Source organism: Trachurus trachurus (assembly GCF_905171665.1).
Source record: "Trachurus trachurus genome assembly, chromosome: 14".
In the NCBI taxonomy this organism is placed as follows: domain Eukaryota; kingdom Metazoa; phylum Chordata; class Actinopteri; order Carangiformes; family Carangidae; genus Trachurus; species Trachurus trachurus.
In genome coordinates, this window is record NC_139903.1 from 23,010,764 (window position 1) to 23,035,595 (window position 24,832).

Genomic DNA, 24,832 nt, shown 5'->3' on the forward strand with positions numbered 1-24,832 from the left:
TTCATTTGACAACATCTAATCAGTTGAACTCAGTTCAAAGTAATTCAAATGAAGCTATTGTGGTTGGTAAGTACTTGTCTGAGCCTGTTCTCATATTACTGTAACAGTAAAATAATACAAACAAGAGGCAGAACCAATGTGTCTAGTCTGGCCTTTTGCCCTCAAGTTCCTCTAACCAACATTCAACACCTTTTTGCTGCAGTACATTGTGTTCTTCTTGTGGTTTTCCATGCCGTCTTGTTGAGCTACCACAACTTCACCTGCCTGTCTCTCGGAAATATAACAAAAGAGTTTCTGAACCGCTACAGCACGGCGACCCAGCAGCAAAAAAAATCTGAAGTGCATTGTTTATTTGACAGCTCAAAAGAGTAAATGTACAGAAGGGTGCAGCTGAAAAAGCATTCCCTGAGTTGGTCATAGTTCTTTAAAAAAAACTCAGGTTTGTTATGAGACACTGAGTGCTTTCTGTCAGTGCACTGCAGACATGAGATATACACTAAAAGCCGGTCCTGGCGCTCTGATTGGCTACTGTCCTGCTGTGATGTCATCAGGACGTGCTTATAAAAAGGGTGACGGACTCAGCTGCTTCAAAAGGGCAAGTGTGGCTGAGAGCTGGAAGAGTGTGTTGATACATGAGCGTGCACAGGAAAGAGAGGGTGGCAGGCTGTGTGTGACACTCAGCACTGTAAGAGGAAGAGGGTCTGCAAGCTGCTGACAAACACATTAAGATGATACTTTGTGTTGTGGATTTAAAGGCCTCTGGATTATCAAGTCACTGGATTGTAGAGCAAAAGACGGAGCCTGGAGGTAAGAAAACTAATTACACCTCTACAGCTCTACGAACTACGCTACATACAGTACATACTGTATCTGAATCATTAATATGGTTATTCAAACAGCCAATATTTACACATTAAAGCAATTTAGTTTTAAATTACACATTAATGGATCAAGTCAGTCCCATTAAAGTTCCTCCAAATCCTTCTATTGTATTGTTTCCACTATAAACTCAGATGTTAATATGTTTTAACAGTGTAGCCTATTTATTATGGCAGTCTAACATCAGTATTAAAAGAAGGTATAACTGAGGTCTGATCTTTTCTGATAATGAGGTGATTCTGCACATGTGCTACAGGTGATACAAATCTGAAATGTATAATATTTAACAAGCATGATTCACATTGTCTTTTATCTGTTCGGACAGTATGAGAAGGGGGATGTGGCCAAAAATAAGGAGCAGAAATTTTTCAGCGTTTGTCTCTCACATTCAACAAATCCAAACTAACCTTCATTTTTAACATATATGGTTTATTTTATCAGCACAGCAAGATGTTTTATGATGTGTACAAAGACATTTCAGACACATCAGTTTATTCTGCTAAGTGCTGCAAAATCTATCCGTTATTGTGTATTATTGTATTGTGCACACGCGCTTGTGTCTGTGTGTTTGTGTAAAGACCATTGTAGACATTTTTGTGCTTTGTTTAAGTGTTCAGTAAAAATGTCACCGCCAGGCAATTTATGTCTCTTTAAATATGTGTTTAATTCTTGGCCTCAGACAGATGATCAAGTTTCTTTGTGTATATGTGACTGTTTAAACAGCTAAGGAAGGAGAAGAGCTTGACTAAATGTGTTGGTGGAGGCAGCCGCCCGGATTATTGATCTGATCTGTGGGGGCAGTGGGTTGTTGTTAAGCACTATCAGTTTAAAGGGCAGCAGGGTCGGCCTCAGGCTTCATGAGGAAAGCAACAAGTGCATGGAGCATTTTAACAAACCTGAACAAGCATGAAATATATTTTTTTAGCTACATACAGCCTATTACAATTGAAGCAGCCCTCCCAGCATCACTGATGAAAAACTCATTCTTGCTTTTCAGTAGATCCTTGAGACATTGGCACCTCCATAAATGTGTTGACACTTTAGAAATGACGAAAAACACTGATGATTGACATGGGCTGGCGTTCAGCGGTGATGTAATGACACTATAAAAGCTCCACTTGTGAGATGATTGTCATAAGAAAACAACCCCATCACGATCCACCCCGAGGCATTTTGACATGAAATTCCAAAATCCAACACTCTGCTCATTGACCACAGCACAACTGAGTAAACACCTGTGAATCTATCTATGAGCCTATTCACAGTTGTGTGTTGTGATATGTGTCGGCACATACATGATTAAAGTGTGCATAAGATCCATTTCACCAAACAACATCCAGAAGTGCATAATAACACATAACTCATACAGGCTGCTCCCTTTCAACTGCATGTATGAGAACAATGCAAAAAGAAATAAAACTGCCGCATGAAGCAAAGAGATAAAATACATGTAGGACTAGGTATGATCCTAATCCACCAGATACTACAACACAACGGCGCCCAGTCAGCTGTCACTTAAGACCACTGAAATTAATGCCTTTTACACTCAGATTCAGAAGTTTATTTTTAAATCTGATTATCATTGATTGAATACAAAATAAATACTTAAGTAAATAAATGCATTATATAAATTTGTTGGTGTGGTGCCTCTGAGCTGGTCTATGCAAACTCATACACAATATTCAGTGCATGTCTTCTACTCACTTCAACAGTATATTAAGGCTGCTCTTTTGCAGACATTATATTGCATATGCTGCTGTTGCATATTTAGTATTGTATAATCTCAACTTCCTTTGTGAATGTGCACATATGTTCCTACCTGACTATAAGATAGAAGCAGAGACTTTGACCTGCTGACCTCCTTCTGAAAGGGAACAAAATGCTGTGATGTGTTTAGACGGAAAGGATTATCCAAATGTATGATTAGATTTAAAGAAACACATTGCAATGCTTCATTTGATATGGACCGCTTGTTGTGTCTGCAATAAAGATTAATAATAATAATAATAATTTGCACGTTTGTAGCACTGTTCACACGCACGCACACACATATGTACAGTATATGTATGTATACACAGGCACAACAACAGAGAAGTGGTACTAGTTGTTCTCAACCACCCTTCCTCACCACAAGGTGTGACTAATGCTAATGCTACTTTCCGTGTGAAGTGCATCCAATAGATAAGTGCAATAACTTATTAAAAGTCAACCAGTACGACACCTAAATGATGACATCTCACCCTTAAGCGAACCTAGCACCTCAGCCTGTCCCATCACAGTAAATTCTCCTCTGCACTGTCTTCCCTGCAAGCAAGCAAAATATATTTGTATAACACCTTTCCAGACAGTAGGTCAATCAAAACAAGAAAAAAAAAAGAATTTGAATTAATCACAGAAGTAAAACACAAGGTAGAATAAACAAGAGCAAAAATGAATGTAGGGCACTGTGTAAAGAGCTATAAATACCTCATATCACTTAAAAGCCTTAAAAGCCTGTCTAAACAGTTGGGTTTTCAGTTACTTTGTTTGCCTACCAACTGCAAAAACCCACAAACAGTGCAAACAAGGAAATCCATAACACCCAAGCACAAGTACAAACACAAGCCGCCCATCTCTTACAAAAAACCTCTTCTTCTTTAGACGACTGCACTGCGAATCCAAAAGTGGATTTTCACTGACTTGAAACACATCTGTAACAGGTGTTTATTTTTTCTTGATCAATTATAAATGACGCCATCTTGTTCTCTGTGTGTTATGATTATAGATCATGGAAACTATGAGTACTGTGTCACCACCAGCTAACGAGTCGCTGCAGAGCACCACAGCAGTGGCCTTTAATTCATCAGCGAACTCTTTGGAGTACAATGATGCTCAGCTTGTGATGTTGGGTGTTGCCATGGCCATTCTGGTTGTGGCCATAGTTTTTGGTGAGTTCAAAAACATTTATAGTCACTTAGGTATTACTTTTATGGCTGATTTTAGTTACATTACTCTTTACATTATGTTTGCATTTGTTAAGGTAACGTCCTGGTGATTACGGCCATCCTGCGGTTCCAAAGGCTGCAGACCGTCACCAACCTCTTCATCGCCTCTCTGGCTGTTGCTGACCTCATCATGGGCATGGTCGTGGTGCCCTTCGGCTCCAGCCACATCCTGCTGGCGCGCTGGCAGTTCGGAAACTTCATGTGTGAGTTCTGGACAGCCACGGACGTGCTGTGCGTGACAGCCAGCATCGAAACACTGTGTGTGATCGCTATGGACCGCTACCTCGCCATCACCTCGCCACTCCGATACCCGATGCTGCTCACCAGGTATGGCCCAGGTGTGGATGTTTCTGTCTGGCTGTGTGGGATCAGACTTGTCACAGGAGAGGAAATCAAATTTCATCCATTTTCCAGTGATCAGGTCTGGGTTTGTAAATGAATGTTACACTCAACAGGTAAAACGACATGATGTGGAAAAAACTGCTGCTCCATTCTCCACATTCATGTTCAGTATGGCCTATCCAGAGTCAGACACGCGCCAGTGATGTCACAACAGGTGTTTTCTATCATGTCAAGGGCAAACGCTGTTGAAACATCACGGTATGACCAGACATGCATCACGCTGGAAAATATGAACCCATGAGGATTTACAATAGCAGCATTCTGCTCTGTCAGTGTGGTAAATCCTTCCTCCAGCTGGAGCTCCTCAGCCTCTCGCTCGGCATCTCAGTAAAGCCAGACCAGTTTTGGTTCCATGGTTGGGCTGGAAAAGAAAGTCAGAGTTATCAGCCAGGAACAATGCACATACAGCACTTTTATAACATTATAGATGTTTCGATCGTCCATCCTGACCAGGATTCGAGCTGGTAATCCCTGTGACGAATCGATCCAATTCTGCTCTGGACTCTTTAGGCCTTTTTTTTTAAGTAAACAGAAGGAAATTCAGGAGGGTTGCCCTGAACACTTTACTGTAGCCTACTGCACAGGACTCACCTGCACTACTGTACACACAGTAACATGCACATGTATACACACTATTGCACGTCTGTCCGTCCTGGGTGAGGGATCCCTCCTCTGTTGCTCACCATGAGGTTTCTCAGATTTTTCCCTGTTAAAAGGGTTTTCCATGGAGTTTTTCCTCAGTCGCTGTGAGGGTCTAAGGGCAGAGGATGTTGTTATGATGCCATGTAAAGCCCTTTGAGACAAACTCTTTGTAAAAACGGGCTATACAAATAAAATTGCCTTGCCTTGCCTTGCCTAACATGTGCTGCCAGACTGAAGAGCAAAACAAAGATAAACTCAGATTACAACAAGACACCATTACTCCCCTATCTTAATTATTTGCTACATTATTGTTTGAAATCTTGTTTACATAACTGTTGAAATTGCAATTGTAAAATGCTTAATTGTTCCTATTGAAAAGTAAGCCCATGGGTCACTTGTTCAGCAGTTTGTGTTGGTGAGGTAAGGGCGGTTCAATGTGTCAGATATGCAAAAGAGTGAAGTCTGATTTTAGAAACATGTTTATGCAGGACATGATCTTTAGCCGAGTCTACTTTTAGTGCTCACAACTGAGTAGTTTCAGTGACTCAAATTAATGACCTTTTTTTTTAGTAACCATGGTGACAGTGGGTATGTTGTACAGCCGATGCTTTTTTTTTATGGTTTATGGTTTTTATGGTGGAGGAAATGCTCATATGGCCTCACATGGGCCAAGAGTTAAAAAAAAAAGAAAAAAAAAAAGGCTGATGTGGTTGTAAAATAAACAAGCAATTTGGTCGTTGAGAACTTATTGTACTTTAATCTACAGAATCATCTAACCCTCTGAATTAAGGTCATGGTAATATTTATCATCCCTGACAGGAAATGTATTGCGAAGCCAGCAGTAAATAAACGGTAGCAGGTGTAAATTATTTTTTTAATATCTTGTTCCTGCATGTTGACATGATGTATGAGTGATGATACAGGAGCAGCTTGTACTTAAAGGGATAGTTCAACATTTTGGTAAATTGGCCCATTGCCATAATCCCTATAGTTTTAGGAGTAGGTTTGTTACCTTTATTTGTCGGTGCAAGCTATTTTTAGAATGGCGGAGCAGAGCCGCGAGCTGCTCAGAGCTACGCTACGGAGGCTAATGGAATTTCTTGGTCTTCCTCGTCAAACTCATCAAATACACAATCCAACAACTCCAAAATGCTCTGGTGGACAAGTTGTGACCTGCACATTCGCCACGCTATGAGATAATAATGGAACGTTACGAGAGAGAGTTGTTTTCGAGGCAAATTCAGAGACTGCTTGCCAAAACACTGCCTCTGACGGGAACGCGCATCAGCAGTTTTGCACGAATTTACCACGAAAACAACTCTGTCTCATAACGTTCCATTATTATCTCATAGCATGGTGAATGTGCAGGTCACAACTTGTCCACAAGAGCATTTTGGAGTTGTTGGATTGTGTATTTGATGAGTTTGATGAGGGAAACCAAGAAATCCCATTAGCCTCCGCTCGGCTCCACCATTCTAAAAATAGCTTGCACCGACAATTAAAGGTAACAAACCTACTCCTAAAACTATAGGGATTATGGCAATGGGCCAATTTGCCAAAATGTTGAACTACCCCTTTAACTGGGCCTTTTTTTATGGCTCTGTTTTTAGTGTGTTTAGTGTTTTTAGTATTCCTCAAACCTGTTCATGAGCACCTCACACAATCCACTTAAAAAAAACTTGAACAATCCCCATCCAGTTTTCAGCAGCACTTTAACATTGTCTCCTTCCCACAGGGGCCGAGCCTTGGCCGTGATCCTCGGGGTGTGGGCAGTGGCCTCCCTCATCTCCTTCATGCCCATCCACCTGAAGCTGTGGGTGTCAAAAGATGCAGAGGCTCTGCGTTGCTTGGAAGACATGTACTGCTGCGACTTCAACACCAACGTGGCGTACGCTGTGTCCTCGTCTATTGTCTCATTCTACCTACCGCTGGTGGTGATGATCTTCTTGTACAGCCGGGTTTTCCAGGAGGCGCAGAAACAGCTGGAGAAAATCAGGGGGAGGGAGCGGCATTTCTATAACTTGCATTACACTGCACCGCTGGCCTATCCCAGTGATAGCCCTGTGAAGAATAAACTCAGGGCAGGAACTGAGGTGGGAGAACCAGCAGGAGAGGACAGGCTAAACATGCAGAAAACGGGAATAAGGACAGAAAAGGGTGAAGGGAGACATTCTGCGACAAGGCGTATGAAGTTTTGTCTTAAGGAGCACAAGGCTGTAAAAACTCTGGGGATAATCATGGGAACGTTCACGCTGTGTTGGCTGCCCTTCTTCATCCTCAACATCCTCATGACCTTCCTCCCCATCGATAACAAGCTGCTCTTCAGGCTCCTCAACTGGTTGGGATACTCCAACTCAGCCTTCAACCCGCTCATCTACTGCCGCAGCCCCGACTTCAGACACGCCTTTCAGGAAATCCTCTGCTTGAGGGGCAGGGGAGGGAGGAGAGCATTAGGATGGTGCAGAGACAGAGGTTGTTACTCCAAGTCCACAGGTAGGACTACCATGGACACAGACATGACTGATGTCAGGGAAATGGACGAGCAACAGAGGTCAGGATGGGAGGGCAGTCTGGAGAGCTCCAGTCGAGACAGCCCGCTCACTCTGGCTCCTCAGGCGTCCTGCTGTGAGCAGGTTTTAGAGGTAGCTCCAGGCTCTCTGACAAACTGGCAGGCCAACAACTCTGCCAATGGGAGCTGTAAGGAAAATATGGCTTCTATGGCTTGACCAAATAGCATGTTAGAACTCACTCTGTGCAGTAAACACCAGTTTGACGAAGCTTATAATGTTTGTGTTTGTGTTTTTTGGTCATTTGGAGCTCAGCTTTAGCTCAGTGTGGTCAGCAAATACCCCATTTTACTGTTACTAGACCACCAGAGACACAGGAAAACCATAAAAGGAACCTGAATTGCAGTCAAATTACACAAAAGTGTGCAAAGTGTACTGCCTTAAAGATACTCCACATGACAAACTGCATCTTCAGACATTCAGAGCTTCATCAAAGTGGTACAACAGGTTTATTATTGGAGGATGTTTGTGTTACTGTGTCATTATGTACTGTATATGACTTCCTACTGAAATACAAGACAAATAAGAGTAAGGGTAAATGTGCTGTCATGGGTGTCACAGTAGATAAGGCCCAATTCTATTCATTCATACCCCTTCACCTAACTCTATCAATAAGGATTTTAAAAGTTATGTTACATTCAATCTTGTGATCACATATTAAGACTCTTTCAAAATCCAAAATTTGTTTGTTACATTTGCACAACAGTCCCGCATTTTTAAAAAAACAACAACATTTTTTCAGGTTTGACATATATTGTACAGTATGTTTAAAATTTAACTGAAGTCCATTAGCAGTGAATTAGTTTGACATCACCACATGTCTCATATCAGTGCATTGTGATGCAGATGATGAAGTATTATGGTATAGTAGGGGAATATTTCCACATCTCTCCCTTGTCGCTCCATTAGGTTAGGGTTGATTGGGCTCTGTCTTTGTGGCGTGTTCCTGAAAAATCCTTGGTTTGATGGATTACGTCACCCTCCCCCTCAGTCCTGCCCCTTCACCTTAAAGAGAATCGGGATACTTCTACCCTTGATGTGAACACACAAAACACTGGGGTCGCACTAAGGGGGAGGGCTGCGGGGTAGAAATGGGACTGGGTCTAAGTGAACAGGCTTTAATGGCGGCTTGACAACAAGATACCGGAAATACAGGAATAGAAATACCTTGTGCATTTATAGTGGGAACATGGTATTTTGACCCTGATTGGTCAGTGTGGATGTCTGAGATTCACACGGAAACATATGGTATCAAAGTGGCATCAAAATGTTAAGATATTGGATGGAAAACTCAGCTAATCAGCTCCACTGAGACTGTGTAGCTCGGATTTAAAAAAGAAATCTCTCAAGTTAAATTAATAAAATCTTCCATTGTCCGGAGTGAGGACCTGATGGTAAAAACAAAAGAAAAAGAAAAAAGGTGTTTGGGTCCTTTAGGTGAATTTAAATAAACATTTAGATGCAATCCTGCTCCGGTTATCTGCTAATGAAGACTGCCTGTGGCCGTGCTGCCACACAAGGCAGGAAGCACAAGCAGGAATTCAGCACCACTTTTATAGTGCTTTCAGTGTCTGCCAAGAACACGAGTGCAAGTTGCACATCCAAACAAAGCCTCCACAAAGCCGAGATATAAATAAAATAAAATAAAATAAAAAGACAGAAAGAAAGAAAGAAAAAAAACCCAAAACGTTTAGTCTGCCCTGTGGGTAAAAAGTCTTATTTGAAAGTGAGGGTTACAGTACATTTGAGGATCATTTATCCTCAGACTATTTGATTACTGTCTATCTGTTCTTCATTCCTCTCTGAAAAACCTCATTGCTGCTGCAGAATCTGCTGGTGTAATGTTTGTGTATCAGATAAACACCTGAGACCCAAACTTGTGACTGTCATACCTGCTCTCTCTCTCTCTCTCTCTCTCTCTCTCTCTCTCTCTCTCTCTGTCCGTTCCTTTCATCACATATTTGCTGCATAACTCTAACTCTTCCAGCCCCCACCCCCCTATCCCTCTCCTTCTCTCTCTCTCTCTGTCTCTCTCTCTCACTCTTTCTATGTCTCTCCAAACATTTCTATCTAACTCTTCACTGTTATCCTGCCGGCTTCACTTCTTTTATAGTAAGAGCCTTGTAATCTGTCAGACGGAGCTGGGGAGATCATTTCCATGCATTGGGATCTGAGCCCGTAACATTGTCTGTAGCACTCTAAAACCATAGCAATCCGATGACACATACTATATTTTAAGGGCTTTCCTTTTACGTTACTCAGAAACCTCTTTGAGGGAAAAATATTTGCATATATCATTATAATCCAAATTTAGCCTGACACAGTGTAAAGACCATACCTTTGCCAGATCACAATGAACTTCAAAGCAAATTACAAATTTGGAAATAACCTCCCCGTCCCTGCCTCTACATGTACAGGTAATTTAATTTTATTGTGTACTGTAAAAGTGATGTGCACGTCGTATCTGGTTGTGTATTGTTGTGTGTACCTGTAACTGTTGATTGTAAAACTTGAAACATGCTGCTGAATATTTGCAAATTCACTGAAACATGAACAAGATTCAGATGAACTGCTCCATAAGATTGTAGTTTCCTTTGCTGAACTCCAGCTGGATTTTCAAATTCAACATCATTTGCAATAGAAAAGAAGATTTACTGAGTTTAAAATGCCTCCTGGCCATTGCCTGGATTTACAGGCATAGATTACACTGCCTTGTGTAATAAATCAAATTTATCTGGTCCAAAAAACAACAGGATAAGAGTTGAACTAAGAGCTGTTTTATTGTGCTTTGTGTTTCACAACTGTCAACGTCAGATTACACACGTCGAGCAGCACTGAAACACAAGTCTACATTCAAGGTATTTGTGTGTCTTACGTGTATCTTGGGAAACTTGGCCAAATCTGCAACATGCAACAGAAGTGCAACAGAAACATTTCTATTTTCTACCTCTGTTAGTGTCATATGAATGTCATCTCATCGCTGTAAATATTTATTCTTATGCTGTTGTACATGTAAAAGGATAAAGATTGAAATTGTATCGTTTGCTATGTCTATGTGTGTGTGTGTGTGTGTGTGTGGCATTGTGGGAGACAGGTCATCAGACAGAGAGAGGAACATAACAGCAGACAAATGAGGTGAAAATTATCTAAACATCTAATAAGACTGTTCGCAGCTTGTTTTCTAACAAACGACCAGAAGCTATTTGGCCAAACAAGCATCACTTAGTCGTCTAGACGAGTCGACCAAACATGTGCAGCATGCCAACATCTTCTTGATCAGTTCCAAGTAGCTTGTGAAAAAGAACAGGGCAGACACTGGCTCTTAGACTGACTGCTGCCCTAATCCCTCCTTTTAACAAGACCAGCTACTGCATAACAAAGTTTTCATCTTAGCATTGGCGCTCGCTGACGATCAATAATGGAAACAGCGCTGTCAGGTAGCTAGAGGGGCTGAAGAAAAATCATTCAGACAGCAGTAAGGAGCTGCAGAATCCAGCATTAATCAATCAAATTAAAACACTCCCATAAAGTCTCATTGGTTTAATAGAGAAAAAAAAGAAAGAAAATCACAGAAAACTGGAAACTTAGAAAAAACTTCAAAAGGCTCTTTGTGGACAAATAAAATGAGGTTGGGAAATGTGATTCTGGTCGCGTCACACCTTCAACCTTTTCAGCCAAACCCAGTGAACAGACGCCTTTTGTGCTTTTCCAGTCATCCACGCTACTCTAAGACTCAGCTCGTCTGTTTGCATTCAAGCAACAGTGTGTGCCCGTGTGTGTGTGTGAGGCATGATGTACAGTGACAGGTGCAGGGGGTCACAGCAGCTACAGTATCAGCTGCTGCAGAGGAAATACAATCAGCTATACTGCCTCAAAACACACACACAGACACACACACAGAGAATGATACATAGATGTGAAAACAGTGTGTGGCCTATTTCCATGGAACGCCTTTCCACTTTAGGTATGTTAATGTACTTAACATGCATGCCCTCACGTTGTGTGTCCTGTATTCTGACTGTTTGTATCAGTGTCCTGGGTATTGTGTTCATTTTTATTTGTGTATGTTTTTATTATTAATAAAAATGTACAATATAAATGTCCTTGAAACATTTGGATCTGGGTTTGTCTTTGTAAACTTGACACCAAGAAGTTTTTTGGACCTCTTTTTCACCCAGACCCACACTGACTGGTTGCTTTAATTGCTAGCACTATATTCTCCTTTTCAGATGTGAAATTAGCAGTGGACAAACAGTTTTGATGCTCAGTTTGAACTCCAACAGATCATCTTGCCCATGTCCACATGCCTAATTACACTGAGTTGCTGTCATGTGATTGGCTTATTAACGTTAACGAGCTGAACGAGTAAGGAGCCGATGAGTGTGCATCCGCAGCCAAATGAGAACATCACAATCACTAAATTATTCTTAACATTTGTGTCGATAGTGTTAAGAAAAGCAAGAAGCTCACATTACATGTCTCTGACATTTGTTTTGGAAAGAGTCATGTGAAAATAATTTCCCCTCAGTGGTTGATTACATAAAATAGTTTGTTCCTAATACTGAGTGTTTAATTTGAGGGATTATTTCCCATCATACCGCAAAGAAACCTTTTAATCGAATCTAATCAAAACTGTTCTAATGTTTTATTTATTTTAGATGGATACAACTGATTAAAACGCATACACATTTATAGAATTTCCACAGTTTACTGACACACACAAATTCCCTTTGTGTGCGTCTTTTCCCACGTGTCCGCTCTCACTTCCCCGTCAAACATTAGTCTGGACCGGTCTGTGCTTTATCTTGTTATGAGGTGTTAACTGGCATTACAGAGCTGACAACAGGCAATTACAAATATCCTGCGTGATCACTCACCCACAAGAACACACAACATTTACAATACGCAATTATAGACCCACGCATGCATACACACTCACGCACACAAGCACACTCCTGTTGACAGGCAGATGCAGTTTAATCCCTGTGGATCAAAACAGAGAGCCTCCGGGCTGTGCCTCAGGCTTCTGTGCACAGTGCGCAGGGCTGGAGGTATGCCCTGCAGACACATACACACACACTCATGCACATGTGCGCACATGCATACACATAAACAGATGCTAGCTCATTTAATATGATAAGAATGTACTACTACACTCATGCGTGCACACACACACACGCACGCACACACACACACACTTGCAGAATATGCAGAATATACATGCACGGATACACAATGTCCTGAATGTGTGTTGCAGAGAGTCGTGCCAAGTGTATCTTATGATCACACAGTTTATAGATGGGGAGCTTGTGTTGCTGCCTGAACTGAAGACGAACCAATATCTGCTGCCAAAAAGCAGGAAAGACAGTGAGAACACACAGATGTCCTGTGTCACACACGAGCCGTCACACACGTCCAAAAACAGACCATATTTCTCAGAAAGTGTTGTGGGGCTTAGACACAGCATTCCTCCTTCTCAGATATCAACAACTTCCATCGTATATCTAGCTGCAACACTCATTGTAGCTATTAATTTGACTTCAAAGAGAGAACAGGTTTTGTATCACTGCAGGTAGGAGGGAACACACAGGTGCAGGTGAAGTCTGAGCTCATGAGACAATTAAACAAATAGTTCATTAACACTAAAAATAGCGGTGAACTACACATGGGCGTCTTTACACATCTGTTTATGTGCATGGGAACCTGTGTGCAGGGTGATTACACTTCTACAGTGTGCCGCTGTTTGTACAGAGATATTACATAATGTTTGTCTGTCCTTGGGTGTTAGGGTGGAGGCATCTGAGAGTCACTTGATGCAAGTGTCCTCCCTGAACTGAAGCAATAAACTGAGGCAGCAGGAGCAGAAGACTGAGAGAAGAGATATAGAAGGCAGGCACACACACCCACAAGCCTAACCACACACACACACTCAAAGCATTGGAGATGCTAACAAGTGTATGCAGCATTTTATGTGTCACAAATTTTCAAATAAGTTAATAATCATTAACATAAAGATATTGTTTCAGTAATGTTGTTGTAATGTAAAGTTTTGCACATCAGACTTACTGTAATACAGACCCATCACCTCATTAAATGCACCCATAAGAAGCTGTGCAAGTATAATATATAATATAAACTATAATTTATGATGACTGTGGAGCAGTAAAAGTAAAAAGGTACCCATATTTATATTAATTTATCGGTGAGTGAGAAGCGTCCCAGAAGCCAGAGTCTCTCACCAAATAGTCATGACCCCAAAGTCTCTTTTGTCAGGCTTTGTCCTCAACAGGTGAGGCTTTGCTGCTAACATGCTGCTTCTTACTGCAAGATGGAAAAATCTAGAACATAGTTAAATAAAATGGGTGCACTGCAATGTGCACCCATTTTATTTAAAATTATTATTATACTGTGTTAAAAGAAAATATTTAATTTGATTTCAAACAAGCCATTGTTGACTTTATAGCCAATCCTGATGCTAACAGGTGGTAGCATCAGTGTCAAGCCACCAGTTCAATAACAACTTCTTTCCATAAATGAAAGTAAAGCTCTGCCTATCCAGTTTCTGAGAAATATGTTATGAGGCTATTTTAGAGAAAACAGCAAAATGCCTTATGGCCACAGAGCAATGTGAGGGGTTTCTTTCATAATTTTACCTGCCACCTGTGTATGAGTATATGTAAAAACAAAAACAAAAAAACAAACATTTTGGAGCCCTATGACACACAAACAGGCGCAGCTCTGAAGGTTAGATATGATAATCTGTACCTTGTTATAGCTGCTTCAGGCTCAAGACTGTAAGTGAGAGAGATCCTGACTGTTAGCGACTGTCGTATGTGGAGAAAAAAATAGGCTACCAGCAGCTGTCGAAGAGCGCAGAAAGGAAAAAATAGCTTTCACAAACCGAAAGTGCTGTTGTATGTGTTGTTGTGCTGCCACTGTTTACACGTGAACCTGTGGTCATGGATCATAATTAGCATATTCTCCTTCAGTCCATGAGAACCAAGGGTTATGACCAAATAATCTCACATATCAGTTATGGGAAAAAAGCACAAGCCTGTCCAGCCACAACGTGACTCAACACTACCTGATCAGTTGTAGCTGGTAGCTTAGGTCTATAAATAAGGTTTCCCTATCTTGCCTGCATGTCAGTCTGTGGTGGCACACACTGATCCAGTGAGTAACTGTAAATGAGACCCTTGATCTGGTTTTGGATCATTGCCCTGATCACTGCTGTGATCTTTATGGAGGTAGAAAACACATAAATTCTCCTTATGATTTGTTTTTATGTGTGTTTTTTGAGTGCCCACATATAATTAGGCCTAGGCCTACTATTAATATGACTGATTGATCTGAGTGGTGTTTTTTGATAAACAAACAAGAGCTAATTAAGAGAGAGTCAGTGCTATTAGGTGGATTCTTTTCAACTTTGAACAGAACTGTGTTGTTTCCCTGCTTTGTCTTTATGTTAAGCTAATTTATAGCCATCTTCTGACTGCAGTGCTGCACCTTAATTTTGAGTGTATGAGAGTGGAAAACTTGGTCTAACCTTTGGCAAGAAACTGAATAGCATTTTCCAAATTCTAAAGCTATCCCCCGAAAGTAAGATAGACATGGGAGGTAAGCATGGAGAACATCAAAGGTGGGGCCTGTCAACTGACACCTGTGCTGGGCTGCACCGATAGTTCAGTTTACGTTCACATCAAACATCACAATGGGAATAAAATGTGATCTCAGTGACTTTGACCGTGGTGTTATTTTTGGTGTCAGGCGGCTGGATTAACTCTGAAACTGATGATCTCATGGGATTTTAACCAGAACGGTGTGAAAGACAACAAATCGTCCAGTGAGAATAAATTCTGTGGATTAGAGAGGTCAGAGGGGAATGGCCAGACAAGGTTGAGACGAAAGGCCGTGGTAACAAAGATAACCACTCTTTACAACATGTTGAACTTTGAAGTGGATGGCGTAACAGCAGGGGACCACATCAGATTCCAGTCCTGTCAGCCAGGAATAGAAATGTGAGGCTGGGGTGGACACATCTGAAGACTGTAAAATGTAGACTCCTCTGATGGATGTATCAGAGATAGGTAGTAGTGTAAAAATCAGTAGACTATCATGAATCCATGGACCAAATCTCCCTTTAATCATGGTTTGTTTGCCATGACCTGTTGCAGTCCATGTGCATAATCCGTGCATCTGTAACAGAAATAATCCATCCTTATACATCCATGGCCACAGTTTGCTATATTCTGATGGCTACCTCCAGGACAATAATGCCCCATGTTAACATGAAAAAGTTGTCTCATACTGGTGTTCATGACCATCACAGTGAGTGTTGTAAACCTCTGTGGCCTCTTCAGTCTCTGTGTCCAGTAGAATAGCTTTACAACAATAGTAGAACAGGAAACTGGCAGCATGAATGTGCTGCTGACACATTTGCAGTAACGATGTGATGCAGTCATGTCAACATGGAGAAGAATCTCAAATGAATGTTTGCAACACGTTGTTGAATTTATGCCTTGGAGACTTGAGGCTGTTTAGAGGACAAAATCGGGCCCCACCTAGTGTTAATACAGTGTTCCTAAAAAACTGAGTCTTCATTGGTGCTCCTTGTGCTGTTAAACACTCACAGCTGTCATACAAATACACTCAGAGGCTGTCGGTCCTCACGGGTGATGAGAAGTTGAGCCGTCTTTGTACCACACAAATCCTAAGATCAACCTTCAAACTGAGCACAGCCTTAGTGGTGATCTGGGAGTTGAAAGTCAAACAGTTCTCAGCTCGGGGTGATTTCCATGACAGATCCATAGGCTACGTAACTGAGGCGATCAGGAGATCCCGTCTGGCTTTACCAGCTCAGAGAGGAATTTCATACAAAACCATGCCAAAAACCATGTTAACTCTTGTTTGTATCTCGTCTTTCCCTTCACCAAAGTTAGCAATCAGCTAGTCCCAGTCCACCTTGTCACTTTCTAATAGCGACTCACTGTAGACTCCAGTCTGCACTGATGACTATGTTATAACCTCTTGTCTCTTAAACACAACAGTGGCCAAAGACAAAGCTAAATCTACTTTTCAATTAATCATCACTTAATCTTTATCAGTATATCAATATCCTACCATCAGCTCAGCAAATTTACTGGCATACTAATAAATAACAATGGCGGCCTCTGGATGTTTATGAAAATAAATCCTGATGTTAAAAAGTTGAAAAGAATATTTAGTTAGGCAACAGCTGTCATGGGTGTGTGGGTGTTGCTAATACAGAAGAATAAAAATGCAGTCACTGCCTAAGAGTGTGGTTTTGGTGGCTTAGTCACATGCTAGGTGCTACTTCTGCTCACTTTGCAAGATAAAACAAGGTCATGAGAAACTGGTGAGGAAAAATACATATATTTGAGTTTTGTGTGTGTGTGTGTGATCATTTCTACTTCCCCGTAGTGCTGTAGCTTCAGACAGGTTTGTAACTCACCGACTGGACACTTGTGGCACTGCCAACACCGTGACATATGGCGTCACACCAGCTGACTGGGCTGCCTTGGCAACAGGCTGCAAGCGTGTATGCATGAAAACGTGTATGTATATGTGTGCATACGCCTATGTGTGTGACGCCAATCTGTGTACACGTGTGTATTTGAAGCCCTTGACAATGAATCTGTTTATGTAACCCACACTTCCTCCGAGTGTGAGTGTGTGTCTGGTACAGTTCCAGGGGAGCACAGGAAGTTAAATATTCCTGATTGTCCTGCTGTCAGTCGGTATACCATTTGGCAAATGCTGTTGGCCGTGTGCGTTGTCCTCCGTCCAACTGTGATCTGACCTGTAACCAAAGGGCAAATTTAGTACAGAGTTCACACATGACTATCAGTTGTTCAATAACATTCACAGACAAGGTTATATTTATTTCTCTCAATATAGACTTAAGGCAACACCAAAGGCTTTCGAAAGAGATTTAATGATGATCACATGTGTTTTACTTCCCATTATAAAAAAGTTTTCTCACAGTAAGACACTAAAGACCACACTCACCCCAACTGTTGCCTTTATTGAAACTTACGCTTGTCTGGTGTCAATATGACAATATAGTGCCACTGGTGTTCAAGAATCATAATTTGCCTCTAGTCATCTCTATCCCTAAGAAGCCACTGTACAATCACTGCACATTAACAGCATCAGATTACATTACATCAAGCCTGATTAGATCTAATTATTTTGGGATTAGATCATCATTTAGACACCTCCTTAGCCGGGCCGTCTGCGCACTACGCCAGCAGAGAGAGGAGAGACTATAAGCCACTTTGATTCAAGCTGGCTGTCTGAGGTTGTCTTCGCTCCTGTCGTTTCATTGTGACTTTTATTATCCAATCATGCCAGGATGCATTAGGAGGCAACTCTGACAGAAAAATCTAATTTGACTCACGCTGCTACCGAATCATCCAAAAGAGGCATTGGAGGTGTCTCGGGCTTGCTGTGTGATCACATTGCTGTGTTGCCTGGAGGCAAATCCAGCTGTGACACACACAACAGCAATGTAAACATACATAAGGAGAGGAATAATAGATACATTTGAAAAGTGGAGATGCACAATTTCAGGCCTCTTAAGAGAATCATCGTGAAAGTCACATCTCAGAGAAAGTACATCAGAATTGCGTAAGGTATTCGTGTTCAGAAGTTTTGTACCCAGCAACCAGTTACTAAAGTACCTATTTAATCCTTCCCTTGTCAAACAGGAGACTCAGCTGGTTTATTTCATTATGCCGCTAATTGCCCTTTAAGCTCTGCCAAAGCCCACTGGATTTTTCCACAACCGAGACGGAGAACAAAGTTAGATTGCTTTTTGTACTCAAGGAGAGGGTGATGACTGGATTCTGACTTTCCTCATGAAATCCAAAAAATGTACATAAACAATCAGTTTTGTTGGTTTTCCCACCATCCATATTTGTTATAAATGATCGGTCCTGTATTCATAAAAGCACAGCGTCTTCCCATTTGCCACTGCAGAACAAAACGTATCATGTATTTCAGGCCATGCAGAAGTCATCAAGATTTGGACTATGCCTATTTATGTTCAGTTTAATATTGTGTAATATTACACAGCCCCCCTCTTTGTCTTTTTCCTGGTAGCGCCTGAAGCTGTGCTGATCAGGATAATATCCATCTGATCATGTGGGTAAGATGAGAAACCATACTTGCAAATGACGAAAGTAAATGTTATGACCACGAATGGCAAAACTGACTGCTCACAGCTGTGTCTTTGTGAAGCTTGATTTAACCGCCACGCTGTGTTATCGGCCTAACATGGCTGGCCGATCCAAATTTGTGACTGTAGCTCCTGAGGTTTATCACAAAGGAGCATTTTATCAGACAAACTAAAAGAACACCAACAGCCTGAAGCAAATAAATAAATGTCAAAATCTTTTCACAGTCCAATGTCAAGTTTCTTCTATGTACATTCACACTGTGCTGCAAATACTTAGAAAAGACGCTTTCATGTGTTATTATGGGATGTTTTCTATAGCAAATTTCCCCAAAGATATTAAAAGTAATTCATGATAGGGCCATAATGTCTGCACCACCACTATGGCAATCCTGTTGAGTCATCTCCTGCAAAACTACAGATGTGAAGCACATTGATACGATGAGAAGGAAAAGTCACCAGGGTCAGTCTGATCTAATGTGTGGGAGTTTTAGAATTTGAAACTACAGCTGTCAAAACTGTTTTTAGTGCACAATTAACGTTATATTGGCCTATTGCCCACCTCCATAGTTTGAATCAGTTTTCAGAAATGAATCAGCTCACAGTCGAAAGCTGAACATTTCACTCGGATGGCACCGTCATGTTAGGATTTCACAGTTTTGATGCCAAATGCAGTGAGGCCTTTGAGGGTTTCTTGACAATATTTGTCATGTTTTTTGGTTAATGTTTGATATTGTTAGTTTTGCATAAAGCAAACATATTTGTCTGCTATCAATCAACTGATATCCCTTTTAGAGTCAGCCACAGCAACAATGAAACTGGCTTCTTGTTTAAATGTTGTGGCTGATTAACTGTCAAGCAAACCAAGATTAATATAAATAAAAAATATTCATAGTGTCTTGATTTAATGAGAGCATTGTTACTCTTCTAAATACTTTTGCAGGTATTTGTTTGGCCTGTTGTCATGGCTCAGATGTTTGGGTCCCTTTTTTGGTCACAATCGTGTTTAAACACATGGATGATTCATGCACAATAACTCATCACACCTCAGGTTAGTATTTCACTGTTGGACTTACTCCTTGAAACACACCACTGGCCTAAATCACAAGCTATGAGCAGCGACGTTACGTAACAGAGATTTGTCTTGGACATCCCAGATTCTCTGGCTGTGAGTTTACACAATGCAGCACTGTAATGCACTGAGTGTAAAGGTTTACATCAAGGGAGATTATGGCTGTATAATATTCCCGGCAAATGGAGCGTATACAATAGGTGGTTAGAGAAAATGAAGACACATCCAGCAGAGAAGCAAATCTCCATATCACTGAGCTTTACCATAAGAAGGCAGGTCTGTGAGGGCTTTGCTGTACACACACACATACGCAGCCAGAGAGAGAAAGGCAGACTCTGGAATGATAAGATATACGAAGCCACCAGTACTGCAGCAGTAATGCCCAAAATTAGTAAGAGGAGGTCAGCTCTAGCTCTACCATCTTCCTCCTCCACTCTCTATCTCTCTATCTCTCTATCTCTCTGCCTCTCTCTCTTTTGGAAAACTGAGCCAAGGCCTTTCAACCGTATCTGTGCTAATTTACAGTTTCATTATGGTTGTGTTGATCTATTATGCTGAGGCTCTCCACACTGGACGACTGCCACGGTCTCATGATGACAAAGAGTTACAGACCTTGTTGACAGTAATACTGATAACATAGTAATAGTCTAATAAAACATCCATTACATTACATTATATCGCAGCAGCTACAGAGCAGCTGCTGCAGTGTCATATAATGTAAATGTAAAGGTGAAGGTCCTGCAGAAACAATACAGTAAATCCATGAGTTCCTCCACATCAGCAGCTGACTCAGTTCAAAGTGGATGGAAGTTAACTTTTGTTTCAGCGCTGAACACATCTTTGATCATCTGTGTCAGATTAGCACATCTGGATACTGATATACTCCCATTATTCCTCACAGAGCTGTCCCAGCTAGGTTGGAATTTGAAGGAGGGTGTGCATTAGTCACCACTGAAATGGTTGGAAGCCCCCCACCCACTGCCACCTCCCCGACGTGAGCTTAATTTTGTTTCTTCAGCTGCAAAGCACATCCTGACATGTTGCTGCTCCCATGAGAAGATGAGGTTAGATATAGTTAATTCAACCACACACTCGTGTGCATTGATGAACAGATTTTACTCCAGTTGCTCACAAAGGCCTTTCCAATTTTATTTTACTTTTTCTAAATTTTGAACTTTCAAGCAGCTGCACAGGTTATTGTCCCTCTATTGACATCTCCCATTGAACTGCTGCACTGTCAAAACTCACTGGTAATCCTCCGAGGAGACTTGTATGTCAGCTGGAGTTGTTCTTGTTCAGCTGGATATTCATTCCCCAGACAGACAGATGACACTTTGTCATTTAAGAATTTAAACCAAATAGATTGGGTTTTTAATTTTGTTTTAAAGGCCCTTTTTAAAGGCCCTTTTTAAATGGCGGTTTAAGAACATCAGTCTATCACAAGACAAGTTGTAAGAAGAAGCTTGAGAACCCAGAGGGAACCTATGCAGATACAGGGAGAACGGGCAAAAGAGATCAAACCCAGAACTTTGTTGCTATGAGGCCACAGTGCTAAACACTGAACCACTGTACCACCCCACACTGTACATATTTGAAAAAGAGATATAATGGGACTTCCTAATAATAATAGCCTATATAATTTTGTTTGCTGGAAAGCTGCCATATTTACCACCAAGCTACTCATATTCACTTCAGTTGATGTCCTAGAGAACTGATCTGCTCATGTTTTAGACACTGAGTTAAGGGTGTCAATCCAGCAACGAGTCACACTATTTTTTGTTTAGCACAGTGACGAGAGATAAAGAGACATCTTGGGTCAACTTTTAGTTGGAAAAGGGCAAAACAAAGTGGCCATGCAGTCTAAGCTCCATTTAGAGCATCTTTTGCTGAATGGCATTTTTGTCCTCAGGGTTGACTTGACCTGAATCTTCACTCTGTCTCCATCCTGTCCTGTTTCTCCATCGCTCTCTGTCTTCTCTTATTAGTTGTTCCATCAGGGAACTGTGACACACTGAAGAATCAGTGGGGGGGGGGGGGGGGGGGGCAGTTGGAACAGAAGACACAGGTAATAGCAAATCAATGAAGGGACAATCAACTGTGTGCCGTCTGTCAGCCTCCTTTACTCACAGCTGGATATGAATGCATTTAAAAGCTCCAAGCAGCTCGGCCTCTAGTCTCTCTAGTAATCATCAAATACGTTCTGTGGTCATATGAGTGGGGGGTGGTGCTTGACAGATAACAGTAAATCAATTGATCCACTTGCAGCGCTATCTTCAACACAGATGGGGCCATTGAACATCTTCAAATGGCCAGACAATTTGAACAGCAGCATCAGACAGATAATAGGGCAGATGTAAGAGGTGCAGACTTTGGGGGCCAGTGCAAGAAGCGCGCAGTTGAGAGTAAATCAATGACAAGCCTATTAACCTCTGTGTCAGCTGCTCTGGTGGTGAGATGAAAGAGCGACGAGGAGGAGAGGCCACTGAAGAAGAAGATGAATTGGAGGGAAAAAGGACATGGTTAGTGGAAGAGGCAGACGAGACAGAGCAAAGCCAGATAAAAAAAAAGGCAACTTCAAAAGTCTGGAAAAAGAAAAGAAAAGAAAAGACTTCTGGTCAATGTGTTTTTTCATCTCTCTGTCACTCTATGGCTGACGCTGGATATGATAAACAACAAAAAGAGGCTGATAGAGCCATAGTAGGAAAAAACAATGAATATAAAAATGTTTTGAGAACATGGTCACTTCACCATGAAGCCTAATCACTCCAATGTTTCCCCCAGTTTGACAAACACAGAAGTACGAGGCAGACACCAGTCAGCAATTCACACTCTGCAGCACCATCTACTGATTAATACATGTACCAGCAGGAGTCTGTACATTTATTTTTATGTATCAGGGTCATGTCTCTGACAGTTAATGAAGTCAGGGAAATGCTCTCACAACATGCAAATAGAGGAAATACTATTGTGAACAAAGTTTCTGAAAGTGTGCACCTCTTACTTCTGCTCGGTCTTGGACAATATGTCACAATACCGCAAAGATTTTCATGTCGTATATGTTACAAACCAGTTACAGAAACACAGATGTGTTCTCTCACAAAGTCCTCTTGCATTAATTTCACAGAGAGAACTTGAGCTGCCAATGAGACCTTATTAGTCTTTCTGCTAATAAAATGCTTTAATGACACTTTGTGGGCTCCTTCGTTTAATAACTATAAAACAAAGTCACTAGAGGTCACTATAGTTTGCCTAAATCACACTTTCCATGAGTGTTTAATCAACAGCCTTGCCTTGACTAGGTCAGTGTGGATAACATTTCACAGGCTACTGAGGCCTCTAATAATGCTACAGAGAGCAAACAGCACCAGGTCTGCTCGTCTCCATATAAACTGACTCTTTGGCTCCTGAAAGAGCAAATCATCCATGATAAAAGGAAACATTCAATCCTCCTGAAAATGATTTTACAGGGGTTCCTCTGAATCCCATGCTGTGACCTTGATTACAGATATGCAGTAACATGTCAAGTGTAGCAACTTGTTACATTGTATTACGTCATTCGGACAGTCAGAAAAGGGTTTCTCCTTCACAAACACATCTTTCAGTTCCTATGAAAAGTAATTGTAATTCCAGACAGCTCTGTTGTAAATTTACCCTCGCTATCCCATTGCTGGTGAGACATATGAGTGGCCGTGTGTGTGTGTGTGTGTGTGTGTGTGTGTGTGTGCCCGCGCTAGTGTGTCAAATTACACTCAAGTCTCTTTAGGACAGTCCTAAAGATAGTGCAAGCAGCAGTCTGTTCTTCTTCTTGTGTAACATCGCAGCGTAACTGCTACATTATGACAGAGGAGGAGAAGAGAAGAATACTGCACAGACTGGAATTGAAAATTAGAAAATAGGTGTTGATAAATCTATAAAAGCTCTCTCAGAGAACACTGTGTCACTCTGCTTGTAAAAGCAGCAGACTGTTCAGAATGAATTCATTCAATTGTAAAACACTACCGAACTCAGTAGACCACACACACCGAACACTTATTATAATATTATAATAATAATATTATATTATCTAGGCTACTATTTTGTCCTATATTTAAATATCTGATTGTACAGTACATGTCATATTATCTATTTGCCTTTTTATAATCAAATAGGCCTATTTCATACTGACATTTTGCAAATTTCCAAAAGACTAAACTAGGCTGAAATAGAATAGAATAAATTAAAACCAGATATAGACCAGAATAGACTAGACTAGATTTGATTTAATCAGACTAGACAAGACAAGACCAGAGTAAATTAGATCTGACCAGACTGGACTAAACCAGACTAAAATAGAGTAGAATAAACTAAACTAGACTAGACTAGATTAGTATGACCTGGCCAGACTAGACTTTACGACTCAACCAGACTTAACTAAAATAGCACTAAACCAGACTAGAATATTATGGAATAGACCTTGTCTAAAGACTCGAAAGGAAACTAGTCTAGTCTAGAGTGATATTATATTTCTAGAATAGAATAGAATAGAAAAATATGTAAATTTCACACTGAGATGTGCTCTATCTATGCAGTGGACATAATAGCCTACTAGGGGGGAGTAGTGATTTAACACTTTGTCCAAGAGAGTAGGCTATAGAATAGAATAGAATAGAATAGAATAGAATAGAATAGAATAGAATAGAATAGAAGACCCGCTCCATCAAAAGTTGGTTGACAGGACTCAGCACATTTTGTCACAACACATGAAGATCATCAACAGTCTGAAGTCTACAGCAAACATGTGCTACCCCAGAGAAGATGGCATCCTCTGTGCACTTCTTCTTTGTTCTCTCTTCCTCCTTTTCTCCCCCTTCTCTCTCTCTCTCTCTCTCCCCCCTTCCTTCCTCCCTCGGTCACCTTGCCATGATGTGAGCCTCTCCGTCCTCCCCCTCTCTCTCTCTCTCCGCCTTCCCAGCAGATGAAGATGATGATGCCCGCTGCGCCCCGCCAATGCTGAGAGGAAGAGAGGGAGGAAGGAAGAAAGGAGGAAACTACACGGGAGGACGGGAGAGAGAGAGGGGGGAGGGAGGGAAGGAAGGAAGGAAAGAAGGGA

The 24,832-nt window shown here is 41.3% G+C and overlaps 1 protein-coding gene across 1 annotated transcript; it reads left to right on the plus strand.

The window, feature by feature from the left end:
• Positions 1-599: 599 nt before the first annotated feature.
• LOC310996954 (beta-2 adrenergic receptor-like) lies at positions 600-8,088 on the plus strand. Its single transcript, XM_083986504.1, has 4 exons — positions 600-807; positions 3,644-3,806; positions 3,899-4,190; positions 6,643-8,088. Exons 2-4 carry the CDS (start codon positions 3,647-3,649, stop codon positions 7,631-7,633), a joined length of 1,443 nt encoding a protein of 480 aa, XP_083842630.1. The 5' UTR covers positions 600-807; positions 3,644-3,646; the 3' UTR covers positions 7,634-8,088.
• Positions 8,089-24,832: the final 16,744 nt, after the last annotated feature.

Excerpts from the sequence above, each read along its gene's own strand:
- LOC310996954 (XM_083986504.1), top strand. The coding sequence starts at position 3,647 with ATGGAAACTATGAGTACTGTGTCACCACCAGCTAACGAGTCGCTGCAG. Across the intron at positions 3,807-3,898 it reads GGTTGTGGCCATAGTTTTTG|GTAACGTCCTGGTGATTACG; the intron begins GTGAGTTCAAAA and ends GCATTTGTTAAG. Across the intron at positions 4,191-6,642 it reads TACCCGATGCTGCTCACCAG|GGGCCGAGCCTTGGCCGTGA; the intron begins GTATGGCCCAGG and ends TCCTTCCCACAG.